The sequence below is a fragment of the Ochotona curzoniae genome, unplaced genomic scaffold, assembly GCF_017591425.1.
Source record: "Ochotona curzoniae isolate NIBS_2020 unplaced genomic scaffold, NIBS_Ocur_1.0 scaffold_2453, whole genome shotgun sequence".
Lineage (NCBI taxonomy): Eukaryota > Metazoa > Chordata > Mammalia > Lagomorpha > Ochotonidae > Ochotona > Ochotona curzoniae.
Window position 1 is genome coordinate 4,495,508 of NW_024467094.1, and position 14,569 is coordinate 4,510,076.

Consider the following 14,569-nt stretch of genomic DNA (forward strand, 5'->3'; position numbering starts at 1 on the left):
TAACCAGACCCTTTAGCTGCTTACTGAACATCGCCTTCAAATCTTAGCCTTAACAGAGGCTTCCATTCTCCCTGCAAGGTGTTAAGCCTACTCAACGTGGCTCCTTCCTTTACCTGGCAGACCTCCAGACTGGCAGGTGGCATCCGAGTCCTGCTCATGCCTGTTACTGTTTCCAAGCCATCACCCTCAACAGCTCCATGGAGGCCCCTTTCCCTGTCTCTATCACAGCTATTCCTGCATGTCGGTGTTGTCTCTCATCCCACTGGACACTGCCCTCATTCACCAGATCCACTAAACACTTGGTCCCCTGCACCTTCTTTTCTCCCGCCGGGGTGACATCAATATCCAGGTGGACGTCCTCTAGCTTCTTCATGGCCTTGACTCAAGTGATCTTCGTCATCACCTCCTCCTCCCTCCCCGCCCCCACCCAGTCATCTAATGGCCATGGTCATGCCCTTCCCCCATGCCATTACTAGGGAACTTGTTCCGTGCCTGAAAAGATAACTGGAAATATCTCCCTCTTGGACGAAACTTTCTATTTTTACATGCCTTTCAGCAATGTAGCCTTACTTCACAGACTCTGTTGTGCCGCTGCTACAAATGCAGGGGTTTCAGGATCTTGATCTCCCTGATCTATTTTCCATGAGCCCCTAAACTTTCTTTTGCCTCTGTCTTACCCAATAAGGATTTCACAGCTCCTAACTTATTGTTAGAAAATAAGTTCAGTGAGGTTTAATCAGAACACCATAAAATGTACCCATTTTAAATGTAGCCTTCAATGATTTATAACACGTTTACCAAGTCGTTCAGTCTTCAATATGATCTAGACTTAGAATGTTTTTATCACAAGGGTAAGACTCATTGTCTCTATTCCCCACTTTGCAGCTCTGGGCAACCACAAATCTGCTTCCTGCAGCTGCCGAGGACCCTGCCAACATCTTGACCTCTTTTGCCTCTTAGCCCAACAACAACTTGAAATGAATTGAGCTTTCTGGAACCATTCATCCAATTCAGTGCCACAACAAACATATGCTCTAGAAAGAGGTGTGGTTCGAAACTGTGTCTGGTCAGCCTTCTTGCCTATTGTATACAAATGCTTCCTCAAATTTTCTCTGTTCTCCTTCACTAGGCAATCCCATGCTTGCCCTTCACACAAACTCAATTGATGAACTAACTTCCTACTTCTCAGAGAAATTATGACCCTGTGCGCAAAATCCTCAATTTTCTGCCACATCCCAACCACCTAAACTACAGCCACTCACATCACTCTCCTTGCGGCAATCTTTCCACCCATTCTTATGATTCCAATGGCCCCCACCTAGACAAATGTGATCAGTACTCCTTCTGGTGCCAACTGTGCCCACCACCTATTTCCAACCTGCTCACTAAAGATGTTAAAACACGGGTATATTTAGACCAAAGTCTTGGATGTTGGCGCAAAGGCGCTGGCTGCTTGTAGACACAAGGCCTTTTTCCTGGTCTGCCCGGCCTGACACCGTTCTTGCCCTTAGCCCATCGAGAACCACTCAGCACCCTGCTCCCAACTCCACCCCAGCTCCCTACCGCATGGCATAGGTCATCCGGTCAGGCCGCATAACTCGCATCATGCAGAGCCGCTGTAGTGCTGTCTTGTTCTTCCACTCCTGGGGGAACTTCTCCTTCTCGGGACATTCTGACTCCACAAACTTTCTCCAGCTCTTGGCAGATCCCTCGATGTCCCGATCCAGGTGGGCGAATTCTTCCATCGATGAAAGCTCCTGGAAATGCGGGAGAAATTTGGCTCTGGATTGTTGCCTCTGTTTAGAACTGTCACGGGCATTGAGCTGGGGCTGAGGGCCAAGCTGGCATTACAAACACAAGCCTGCCTCCTTTCTGCTCTTGTCTGGAGTCCTGGCTCTTCCCCCAGGGGAAATCAAGGAAGAAGAGGGATTTTAATCAGTTTTATTCTCTTTAAACTGCCTCGAGTCACATGTTTAGTAAATACAAGGACTGGGATATTATTAGCAGCCGAGACACACTGGCCTGCGGAGAGTTAGATGGGAAAGGACAAGAAGGAGGCAATGTGAATATTCTGGTCATGGAGCCTGGACTCCAACATATCACTAATATCTCCCTTTCAACCCTCATTCATTTTGTTTGCAAGAGTTTCTAACCTCACGACTTTGCATTAATAGCAACTCTTGGGCTGTCCATGGGTTGCCTCTTTCTAACAGGATTCAGTTCATATATATCTAGGTCACCGATCTCTTTGTTCAGTGCTCCCTTCCAGCCCATCCAACTAACCAGCGGGCCTATTCGGTTCTCCTGTGCCCGAGCTTCTCGGCAGCCGGCCTTGGAAATGTGCCCACCCTCTTCCCAGCACAGCTCTGTGTTCATGCTCCTTCTGCGACGTGCAAGGTCCTGCTCTGCTTACCAAATCCCACTCATTCTCTCCCTCACATCGCTCAGGAATTTTTTTTTTTCTTTAAATTTACTAAGCTTCTGCAAGTTGTTAGATGTCCAGTCCTAAAACAGCAACTTCCCTCAGGGCATGGCCTCTCTCCTGGACCACTGAGAGCTGCTCACAGAGCTTATTTCTCATTGATAAAGGGTTTGATACAATTTTTCAATAATTAACTGCTGATACCATTGTTTTTGTAAAGATTTGTTTATTTTCATTTGAAAGGCAGATTTACAGAGAAGGACACGTGCGCGTGCGCACACACACACACACACACACACACACACACACACACACATCTTCCATCTGCTGGTTCACTCCCCAAGTGGCTGCAATGACTGGACATGAGCCCATCGAAAGCCAGGAGCCAGGAGCTTCTTCCAGGTCTCCCACTCAGGTATAGGATCCCAAGGCTTTCCCAGGCTATAAGTAGGGAGCTGGATGGGAAGTGGAACAGCCAGGACACCAAGTGGCACCCATATGGGATCTCAGTGCCCGCAAGGTGAGGATTTAGCCACTGAGCCATCATGCCAGGGCATTCTCCTCCACCTGTTCCCCACCCCGCCCCCCATCTCCCCATGGCTTTGGTTCCTACCAAATTCCTACCTCCCCTTCTGTTCTACAACTGAGCAAATAGTCTTATTATTAAAGGCCTGGCACTTCCTTCCTTGGCGCTAGAGGAAGGTTGGAAAAGGCAAATCCCAGGACACGCACAGGAATCTGCACCCTGCCCTCCCTACCCAGATGTCACAAAACCTTCCAAATCAATTTCCTGTCTGGCTCTCTCGAGTCATTCCCATGAGTGGAGTAACATGCAACATGCAACACCTTCTTAGTATGTGTGTGACATCCTCAGGCTTGACATCAAAAACAAATTTTGGGTGTGCATGGGGCTCCCTTCCATCTTTTCAGAATGCCCACGTGGAAGTGGCTTAGAGTCTTAACCACCTGCATGCCTGTGAGTGTTACTCCGCTCTGCCTGCATGCTAGGTTTCTGCAATGAGACTGAAAGCAAGACTGTTGATCTACAGCACGCATGTTCAGGAACTCAGTATCTTCTTGTTCTTTGAGTCGACTCATTTCTCCATACATATTTCCCCCCAGGTTGTATTGAGGGCCTCCTACATGTCAGGGACTTGGGAATACATTGACATGAACACACACACACAGAGACCCATGTTCAGGGAACTTACATCCTCAGGGCTGGGGTGGCCCTACGGAAGGGCTATACAATTCTGGTGGACAGAGATGGAGGCAGAGAAAACAGGAAGGGCTTTCGTGGAAAGAACAAGAAAAGCCGGAGTGTGGAGGAGCAAGCATGTGGGGCATGGGAGAAAGCAGGGGGTGGAGTCTCACTGGTGACAAGCAGGTATGGGGGGGGAATGCTGGAATGGGGCATACGTATTTGACCTTGAAGGCTGACAGCTTTCATGTGTGCTTCTCCACGTCCCTTGACCACTTAGGGCAGGGAACACACCTTTATTCACACTGAAGAGTAGAGGTTATAGGGTGGTGTGGGCTGGGGAAGGAGACATGGGGAGATGGGAGGGTTGACCCTAGCACTGCCACAGAGGAGACACTGGCCTTGGAGCCTGTTTTTAAACTCTCTTTGGCTTTGACTCCTTTCATTTGGTAAATGGTGCCAAGGAATCATCTTCTGCCATCCTTGAATGTCACTCCAAGTGCTTTGAAATCTGTCCAGCCCTTCCTTAACTTGCCCCAGGAGCTGGACTGTGAAGGCCTCTGGGTTGTGGTGGCTGCTTCCCCTTGTCTGGGACTCTCACAAGACTGTGAGTTCCCTGCGGCCAAGAACTTTCTTAGACACAGCCCAGCACTTTCTGAAAGTGCTCAATTAATAAAGTCTGACATCTGGGCGACCAGCAGGAGGGCTGTTGACGGGCAGACAAAAAGCTGCAGCTGCTGTAATTATTTCTCCCCATGCTGAGGATCTAACTTTCATCTTCTTCCAGGAAACCGCTCACCCTCTTCCCGGCTTGCACCGTCGTTAACCCTTCTGCCGGCCCCATTACCCCCTCTGGCGTCTCCGCTAAACTGGGCAGATCACCCTGCTGTCAGTGCCCCCAACTGCCTGGGCTGAGCCTGAAACGCACTTTCTTGAAGCTCTGGCTTCAGCACAGTTGCAACGTTTAATCTTCCAAATGAGGGAGAGAGATTTCTAGTCATCTAATAAGCTAAATGGAAATGACTAATTAACCTAATTACTTTGGACTGTGTAGCAAAAGACACCCATGCTAAATTGGCAGCCAGCATGGTAGTCAGGGGCCTTCTGAAAGGCTAACAAAGAAATTCATCACAGATGAGGGTTTTTTTTTTCCTAATGAAGAACGGAACATGCCCATTATCTTAAAGTTCAGCATTTGATGGAATTTAAACAATTCCTACAAAGGAAGAATAATAAAAGCAGTATTTTTTATCACAAAGATTCTATTCATTACCTGCTTATTAATTCTTTTGGTCAAACACGGTCATCAACCTTCCTCATCAGAATATTTAGCAAAAAAAAAAAATTTTTTTTTTTTTAGCATGTCCCACTTGATTATTTGGCTTATTTGGCTTATTTGGCTTCTTCTAGGCTGCAATCCAGGCAAACACTTTAAAAAGAGCATCCATCAAGGGCTCCGGCAGTGTCTACTCCACATCGCACTGCTTCACCTGCTCACATCCTGTGCTGTGTGCTTCAGTCGGATGCAGCTGGACTCGGCTGCGCCACACAATAAACTTCTACAAAAGAGACAAAGCCTCACTCATTTGCAAAAAAGGCTTTGAGCAGTCGGATGAACAGAGCTCACAAACCAAGACAACAACAACAACAAAAGCAGAGTGAAGCAAAGCAAAGCAAACCAAACAATCTACTCTGTGAAAAGGAGAACTGAATTGCACAGCGCCTTTTGAGTGGAGCTATGTAAAATGCAGGCGTTAAAGAATGATTTCAGCTGTTCTTTAGGGCTGTTCTTGCGGAGGGCTTTGTGGGGGTAGTGAAGAGAAAGACAACTGGACTTGGCCCAAATGGGCAACTCTCCAAGTTCCCAAGCTTGTTCTTTTAGGAACAAATTCTAACAAGCACAACTCATAACAGCCACAGTGTACCTCTTCTAACTGCAGTGAACAGCCATCACTGTTCTGGGATGGATACACTGAAGTAGTAAACTCTCAGTCTTGTGAATGTGGTCTTATTTGGAAATAGCGTCTTCCTACGTGTTTTCAGATTTATGTATTTATTGATGAGCTATAGCGAGACAGAGGGAGAGACAGAGAGAGATTGTTCATGCACAGGTTGCCACCTTGAGTGTGCTTAAGTTAGGAGTCTGGGACTCTATCTGGGTCTCCACATGGGTGGCAGGGGCCTAAGCGCTTGGCCCATCTTCTGTTGCTTTATCTAGGATTTAAACAGGCTCACACAAATGCTGGGTTCTCAGTAGGCAGCTTAAGTGGCTGTGACACAATTCTGGTCCTGGAAACAGGCTGTTTGTAGGTCTGAACAGGTCAGGATTGTGTCATTAGCGGCAGGTCTTTGGCACAGCTGGGATCAAGTACCAGCTCTGCTTCTGATTCTAGCTTCCTGCTAATGTGCATGCCGGGATCAGTGGAGATGGTTCAAGTACCTGAGTCTGTGCCTCCCGTATGGGAGACTCAGCTTGAGTTCTTGGCTTCTGGTTTTATCATGGCCCAGCACTGGTTCTTGTGAGCATTTAGGGGAGTGGACAAGCGGATGAAATGTTTGTCTCTGGGTGACATCTCCAGGATTGGCTGTAATCTAACGGAATGCACAGCCTTTCTAAGGGGAGGCGAAGAGGCACACACAGGGAAGACAACATTGTTAAGACTGTGATGATGGAGACAGGCAGGGTTAAGTGGCCACGGGCAAGCAATGCCATGGACTCTCGGTAGCCAGAAGAGGCAAGGACCCATCCTCCCCAGAGACTTGGGAGAGCGCACGGCCCTGCTGCTAACAGCTTCATTACAGATGTCAGGCCTTCACGGTGGTGACGGATCTGCTTCTGTTGCTTATGCGGCTCCTTGTTGTTGGAACTGTCGCGAACAAAGGCAGTTCTCAGCACTTGTCCTGAGCTGAGGTGGGCTCTGACTGGCACAGCCCCGGGAGGGTGGTTTTGTTATGGTCATTTTGCAAGCCAGGAAATGAAGGCTCAGAAGGCTCACATGCCAGAAGCTGTACAGGCACAACCTTGAACTTGAACCCACCATCGGCTCTTGTTCCGCTGATGAATTCATTCAGCACTGCTAGCCTGAATTGATTTGCATGAGGCCAGCAGACTGTGAGTCATTTTTTAAAAAAAGATTTATTTTTCTTTATTGGAAAGTCAGATATACAGAGAGGAGGAGAGGCAGAGAGGAAGATCTTTTGTCCACTGATTCATTCCCCAAGCAGCTGCAATGGCTGGAGCTGAGCTGATTCAAAGCTAGGAACCTCTTCAGGGTCTGCCATGCTGGTGTAGGGTTCCAAGGCTTTGGGCCAACCTCATCTGCTTTTCCAGGCCACAAGCATGGAGCTGGATGGGAAGCGGGGCTGCCGGGATTAGAACCAGCACTCATATGGTAGCATGCAAGGTGAGGACTTTAGCCACTGGACTACTGCGCTGAGCCCAATTTCTTTTAAAAAAAATTTGTATCAATTTTATTTTTGATAATTTTTACATATTTGATTAGTGTGTAAAGGGTCAAGGGCTAGAGGAAAGTGGGTGAGACCGTTGTTTTGACATTCTCTTTTCTCCTTCCTGTATCTGGGGAAAGGGGAAAGATAAGGGGAGAAGCCACACCCAGAACCGGTGCCCATATGGGATCCTGGCATGCCCAAGGCGAGGACCCCAGCCACCAGGCTATTTCGCCAGGCCATCGAGCCAGGCCCTGAGAGTCATTCTTAAACTCTGGGCTCTTGCTGCTCAATGAAGGAACCCCTGGCCATGAATGACCAGTTAGCCTCTGAAATGTGGCTCGTATGATTTAGGGACTGGATTTGGAACTGTTACTTCATTTTAATGGTATTAAAATTTAAGTATAGGGAATGGGGGTTTGGTCCAGTGGTTACAATGTCTGTCTCCCACATTGGAGGACCTAGAATTCATTCCTGGCTCCAGATCCGGATTTTAACACAGACCCCAGGGGACAGCAGTGACGGCTCAAGAGCTGGGTTCTTGCCACCCACAGAGGCTGTGGCTCGCAGCTTTTGCTTGTCTAAGTCCCAGCAGAGGTGGATGGGAACTTGCTCTAGCTCTCTGTGTCTGTCACTCAAACACACTTTCTTACAAACAAACTAGACACTGAAACTTGTTTTAGGAATCAGAAAACTTTCAAATACACATGGAACAAACTTGGAAATATGAAACAATGGCTCCAACCCCAAGTTTCATGGAATGTAAATACAGATGTTTCTGTCGTTAGCATCAGAAATGAGTGCACACAAGAGTGAACTAAGGCCACGTGTTTCTAAGGCACTCAGTCAATGTGAGCAGTCTCTGACTTCCGGGGGTCTCAGGCCAGTGCTAGAAGCCCGAGTTAGGACTTGTACACAGATGCTTAAACAGAGCCCAGGCATGTGTCTTTGTCATGGAAATGCCATGGCAGCATTGCCACCTAAGTGCCAGGGCCTACTCCGCAGTCTGTGCAGCAGCTCTGAGCCTTGGCAGGGGAAAGGCAGCTCGGCTGACTCAGAGGAGCTCACAGAAACTTCCTGTTCCCTTACGCCCTGGCAGGTGGGACTCCTGCAGGTGGGGTCTTATGTGGCCTTGTGCACCTGCTGTTCCTCCGCAGACTCAGCAGAGTGAGTACACGGTGGGGAGGCGGGGAGGAGTTGCATCCTTGTGTTGAACACAGCTCCATGCTTGAACTCCAAAGGAACAACCCTGCTGAATGCATGGAGACACGTGTCAGGAGGAAAAACCAAGAGAGGAGGGCTTGTACTGACCTTGATGCCTCCCCAGGCCTGATCCGAGAGGAATTCCACTGGGCTGCAGGTGCCTGCCTGCACTGGAGAGCGGAGCAGGAACTCCAGCTCAGCTGTGTTGGCTTCCTGGTTCATCAGGAGAATCTGTAAGGTGGAAAAACAACATCATGCTTTCTTGGTTTGTGGTAGCCACCATGTGCTGGAGATCTTAAGGACTGTCACTCATTGCGACTATTGCTGACTTTATTTTATTTTAAAGATATCTTCCTTTTTAAATATATATATTTTTTATTGCAAAGTTAGATATACAGAGAGGAGGAGAGACAGAGAGGAAGATCTTCCGTCCGATGATTCACTCCCCAAGTGACAGCATCGGCCAGTGCTGAGCTGATCCGAAGCCAGGATCCGGGAACTTCCTCCAGGTCTCCCACGCTGGTGCAGGGTCCCAAGGCTTTGGGCCGTCCTCGACTGCTTTCCCAGGCCACAGGCAGGGAGCTGGATGGGAAGTGGGGCTGCCGGGATTAAAACTGGCGCCCATATGGGATCTAGGCACGTTCTAGGCTAGGACTTTAGCCGCTAGGCCACTGCACTATTGCTGACTTTTAATGGTAGGGCTCATCTATAAATTTTGGTTGTTTAAAGAGGGCAAAGTGGAAAAACTGTATTTATGTAGTTTTACTTCTGTGTGCATCCGTTTTCACCCCAAATATTAGAGTGATGCAAATGCACACCATACAGGACCGGTTAGTAAGCATTTATTACTTATTAATCCTAAATGCCACTGCATAGTATACTGTAATTTAATTGAGCAGATGATGCGGAAGGGAACATGACTGGAGGAGAGTATTTAAAAAAACACACGAACAGTGAAAAGCGCAGGCGCACATATGAATCAGACTTGCAAAAGTGGATCCCAAACACTGCAGTGACCAGCCAGGGAGAGGGAGGGCAGGGGGGACCGAGAGGACCTCACTTTCCAGAGTAGTTTTGATTTGGGTGTTGGAGAAGCTCAGAGATGGGAATAGCTAGATAGGAAGAGAAGGTTTTCCAGGGAAATAACAATTGCAGAGGTTTGGAAGGGAAACTAGAGAGGTGTGTGCAGAGCAGGGAAAAGCTGTTGGTTTGGTCAGAGCCATGGAAAGGTGGCTCCAGGTTTCTTTGTGCAAGCCACGCAGTGCTGGGATGGGGACTCCGGAGGGCAAAGGGAACAAGGCCGGTTGGCACTCACTGGGGTTACAGGCTTGGGAGTGTACAGGGACAGCACACTAATGAGGAGAGCCCATCTGACTCTCAGATTCGGAAGTGGCTTGGAGATAATCTGTGTTTGCAATTTACAGATGGAAGTCCCAGTTCTAAATAAGTGCGAGGTAGCGCATTTTGATGACGTTTTGATTGTGAGATTAACTAGAAGACAAGTTTCTTTATTTCTCTTCCTTCCTTCCTTCCTTCCTTCCTTCCTTCCTTCCTTCCTTCCTTCCTTCCTTCCTTCCTTTCTTCTTTCCTTCCTTCCTTCTTTCCTTCCTTCTTTCCTTCCTTCTTTCCTTCTTTCCTTCCTTCTTTTCTCCCTCCCTCCTTTCCTTCCTTCCTTCCAAGGGAAGCAGCAACACTGAAAGCCCCTGACGTTCCAGGCCTTTGAGAATCAAAGGTGTTGAAAATCTTTTGAGGCCAAAGGGTGAGATATGGCTAGAGGAAGGACTTTGCAGTCTCTCATCTAGGAGAGAGACTGATTTGGCAAACTGGCACTATAAAGGTAGATACATGATATAATACCCCATTAAAGTTCTTCGGACATTTCAAAATGCATTGATATTGGCATAGCCATCCAGTTGCATCTTCAGTGCCAATTTTGATTGGTTAGCAGTAGCTCCTGGAGGGTTATTATCACAGAATCAGCAGTGATTGAGCATGTCTGCTGGAGCGTGAAGATAGTGGAAGGGGGCAGCACGCTTTGCATCGTTTCAGACCTTCTTATTGGATAGCTTTAACAGTCTACCAATACTATGGGGGGATTTTCTGGTTGGACGCTACAGAGGACTCATTCTCTGGAAACAGTGTTCGTCTACTCGTACCTGAAGAGTGAGCTGGGTGAGGTAGGTCAGCTTATCGCATTCGAAGAGCCCGCGGGTGGTGTACTGATACACTGAGAAGGTTATGCTGTCCATGAGGTTGGTCACACGCTCCTGGAGGTTCTCACTGGGAGTGGCCCTCTCCACAGCCTTCTGGAAGATGATACTGAAGGCCTGGGGACAGAAGGTGGCACATTGGTAACGTACATAGCTTACACACTGCATAGATCACTGGCCCTACCCTATGATGAATATTTTAATTTTCCAGCCCATAGAGATATTTTCCCATCATCTCTTGCCAAGAAAGAATAATAACAGGACAACAGGCTATTAGCTCTCTCTTATTTTGTCATACAAATTATGATGCTTGTTATAGGGCAAATAGAGAGGAATCTGAAACTTGTTTTTTTAAATATTATTTGTTTGAAAGGCAAAGCTACATAAAGAGAAAGAGAGAGAGAGAGAGAGAGAGAGAGAGAGAGAGAGAGGTCTTCCATGTCCTGTTTTACTTGCAGATGGCTGTAACATCCAGGGCTGGGCCATGCTGAAGCTGAGGGCCAAGAACTTCTTCAGCGACGCCTGTGTGGGTTCAGGGGCACAAACTCTTGAGCCACCACCTACTGCTTTCCGCAGGTTCATTAGCAAGGAGCCAGATTAAAAGTGAAGCAGCCAAGACCCCAACCGGAGTGTATTTGGGATGGCTCAGTGCAGGAGGCAATTTTACCCCATATGCCATAGAGGTGTCCCAAACCTGCAGTTTTGGTCAATGGAAAGTAAATATCTGCTAGTCAAAATAATGAAACGATAACTGCTGCTGAATGACTACTTCAATGACAAGTAGACACACACAACAATGACCCGCTGGCTGGATGATGTTATCCAGATTATTCTTGGGAGCAGGCATAGCATATTGACTGTTGTATGTAATATGGGCTAGAATATTTATTTACTTGAAAGAGAGATGAAAGTACAGAGTTAAGAATCTCACTGGTTCGCTAATCAAATGCTCACAATGTTTGGAACTTGGCCCATGTGAAGCCAGGAGCTGAGAATTCAACCTGGATCTTCCATGCGGGTGGTAGAGACACAACTACTTGAGTCATTATCACTGCTTCTCAGGGTACACATTAGCAGGAGGCTGGAGGCAGGAGGTGGAACCAGGCCTCAAGCTCAAGCACTCCAATACAGGATGCAGGCCTTTTAATAGGTAGCTTAACTCCTAGGCTAAACGCCCATCCCAGAATGTCTTCCATTTAGTGACTTTTTTCCCTCTCTGGGGCATCTTTGCTTTTTTTCCTATTAGAGCATCAGCCATTTGATGTGAGCTGACAGGTGACCTTCCCTCTTGTGCAAACATCTTGCAGTGCTGGAGGTGTACTTGGGATACGTTTTCTTTGGAACTGTATTTTACGGGTATATATGAAATAAGTGTTATCTGAGCCAATTTTCCACTGATTTAATGTACGTAGTGACCATAAGAATAAATATTTAGAATGACATACTTTAAATTTTGTCTGACGAGAACAAATCATGAAAGAAACTGTGCCCAGGACATCTTTGGATCTTTCTGATGACCTTCTCTGATTTCATTTTGTGGCTTCAAGAAGAAGGGGAAATCCTTTGCTTTGTTAGCAGCAAGTATTTGAGCCTCAGTGGAAGTCATGTAAGACTTGTGTTTCATTGTTTCTTCACTGGAAAAGTGGGAGTCAGGAGAGAGGAGAGAAATGTGAATTTCTCTCTCGATTCTGTGGTTCCATGGTGTGCTTCGCTGATTTTAGCAAAATCCTCTGTCTGTCTTCAGCCCCACCCATGGCGCTGTTTGCCATCCCTCGGATGCAGACATTCGAGGTAGAGGGTGTGACTCCGTACCGCACACAGTGAACAGTTTGGGAAGCTTCCAGCACAGAAGCAGTCCAAAGAAATGGAGCGGTCACCATGACTTAGCTTTAAAATTCAACCTTTACCAAAATGATAACAGATCTTTGTTTACTAAGTTTCAACAAAACCATTCACAACACAGGAAATGCCTTTAAGAAACATAAAATTCCTGGGTACGTTTACCATTTTCTTTATACTAAGTTAATTTGAGCTCTCTTTCTCTCTCTCTCTCCTCTTAACTCTGAAAAGAACTTTCTTCTTCTTTTTATTTCTGGCATTACAGCAAGGCAGCACCGGTAGTGGGTCTAATGCCCACTTTCATAGCTTGTTGAAGAATGCCTCTTCTGTTGCCCATGTGGTCTTAGTGTTAATTCAGATGAGCTTGTAGTTAACCATCAGCTTTTGCAACCTCTTAGGGCCCTTGTATCTTTGGCACTTTTTCATCTTTTCATTTAAAGCAGATTAAGCACACAGTGGGATTGATGGCAAGACCCTGCTCACTTCTTTATATTTTGCAAGTTCTAGTCCCAGTCGTCACATAAAACAGATACAGAAAAAATGTTTGTTGAACAGACTGTTTATGCTCAAAAGCACATAGGCCAGGTATGAAGGATGTCTTACATCAGGGGTCTCAAACTCAAACAGCTTCAGGGGCCGGGTGGATGACACTGCGCAGGGAGAGATAGGGTCTGTAGAAGTGCACGGGGATGGTGCTTGTATAGGGAGCTGCCACACTCAGCTCCAGCCATGCATGCCAGGCTGAATGTAAACTCAGTGTTTCCAATCCTCTAGATTTTCATGTAAAGCCTCAAACTGGGATTTACAAAACTTTTCCCTAGTTTTAAGTGTTAACAGCCGGTTGAAGTCTTTGGAAAGCTCTGTGAGGACCAGTGCAAACAGGTAAGCAGGCCCTGGAAGCCAGTGTTCTGTGTTTCTTTTTTTCTTTCTTCCTGCCTGATGCTTCCCTTGCTCATCTCCTTCAGGAATGTATCCCTCCAGCCATGCCTCTGTGCACATCAGACACACAACAGAGCAAGTGAGGATGTGCACCAGTATGGAAGACACCAAGGAATGTTGGGTCCAGGAGTGTGTCACCTCAGCCCTTTCTTCCCCAGCCTATTGCTGAATCTCAAAACCCAACAAATAAATATACTTTGTAATCATTAAAGGCTCCTCCTTAACCACGAGATGGTTTTTCAAGTTTATGCAAAACCTAGCCCTTAAAATTTTTTTTTTTGCATTGCATAAGAGCAAATACACACTTCTGACATATTCCTGCTGCAGACTCCAATGCACACCCTGTCCCCTGCCCCAGTGGCCAATCTGCACTTGCCATGCTCTGAGAATGCCTATCTGCTCCCTACCAGCAATGGGTAGCACTCTAAACTTCAACCCCCAAAGAGAGCTGAGACCATGAAGGTGTGCAGACAAGCTTTCCTTCAGCTCATCAAAGGCTTTTACGTGCACTGCTGCTTTTGTAACGTGGGAGAACTTTCCTTCAGTTCCTTCTCTTTAGTATTTACATCTTATACCAATGATCAAGTTAGCCAACAAATAGCTTCCCTAGGGACCCAAACTGCATGTCCCTGCTTTTTCAAATGGGGTTTCAAAGCTTCCTGTATCTGGCTGTTCCTGCTGCAAAAGCAATTTACTACACAGTTTTGAACACATATTTTCAAAGATTTGATCTGATTTCTCATTTTGGGGGGAATAGTCGCTATGGGAGGCTCCTGATAAATTCCTATAGCTGTTTTTTACTTCTCGGAATCGACAGTGGTGGTGGTGCTGTTGGTGGGATAGTCCTGTGGCTACTGGGCTTACTATGTTAACCTCTTTGTTCTTTCAAAATAACTCCTTCCATAGGTTGTGTTGACCTGAATATAAGACCGAGTTTTGGATTTCTTTTAGAAACATACAATATGGTAAATAGAATCCACTGACCAAGTAGACACTCTGAGTTAAGGGGAAAGGATTGGAAAGGGATGAAGCACCATCTGTTTGAGTGGTCCCCAGGTAATGAGGCCTCTCTGGCTGCTCAGCTGCCCAGCTCCAGCCCCTCCTTTTGGCATCCAGAATACTTAGCTGGAAACATTGCACAGAACGGAGCCATTTTCCTTCTCTATGCACAAAATCCCTGTGCCCATGTTCTCTCTGTCTCTCCTATTTCACTGATTAGGCCTGTGTCCTTTCTGTCGGATCAAACCAGAGGAGCTGTTGGGAACTGCTCCACCACCTCCTAATGCCTTTTTAATTGTGGTCTTTGGG

At 46.9% G+C, this 14,569-nt stretch overlaps 1 protein-coding gene across 1 annotated transcript in view; it reads right to left on the bottom strand.

Moving 5' to 3' along the window:
- The window catches only part of DNAH9 (dynein axonemal heavy chain 9), a 283,503-nt gene that overhangs the window by 28,140 nt on the left and 240,794 nt on the right, over positions 1-14,569 (bottom strand). The window contains exons 58-60 of the mRNA XM_041000388.1: positions 10,430-10,600; positions 8,382-8,504; positions 1,564-1,757 (exon numbers count right to left, since the gene is read on the bottom strand). Of these exons, the coding sequence (XP_040856322.1) occupies positions 1,564-1,757; positions 8,382-8,504; positions 10,430-10,600 (488 nt within the window). The remainder of the gene's footprint in view (positions 1-1,563; positions 1,758-8,381; positions 8,505-10,429; positions 10,601-14,569) is intronic.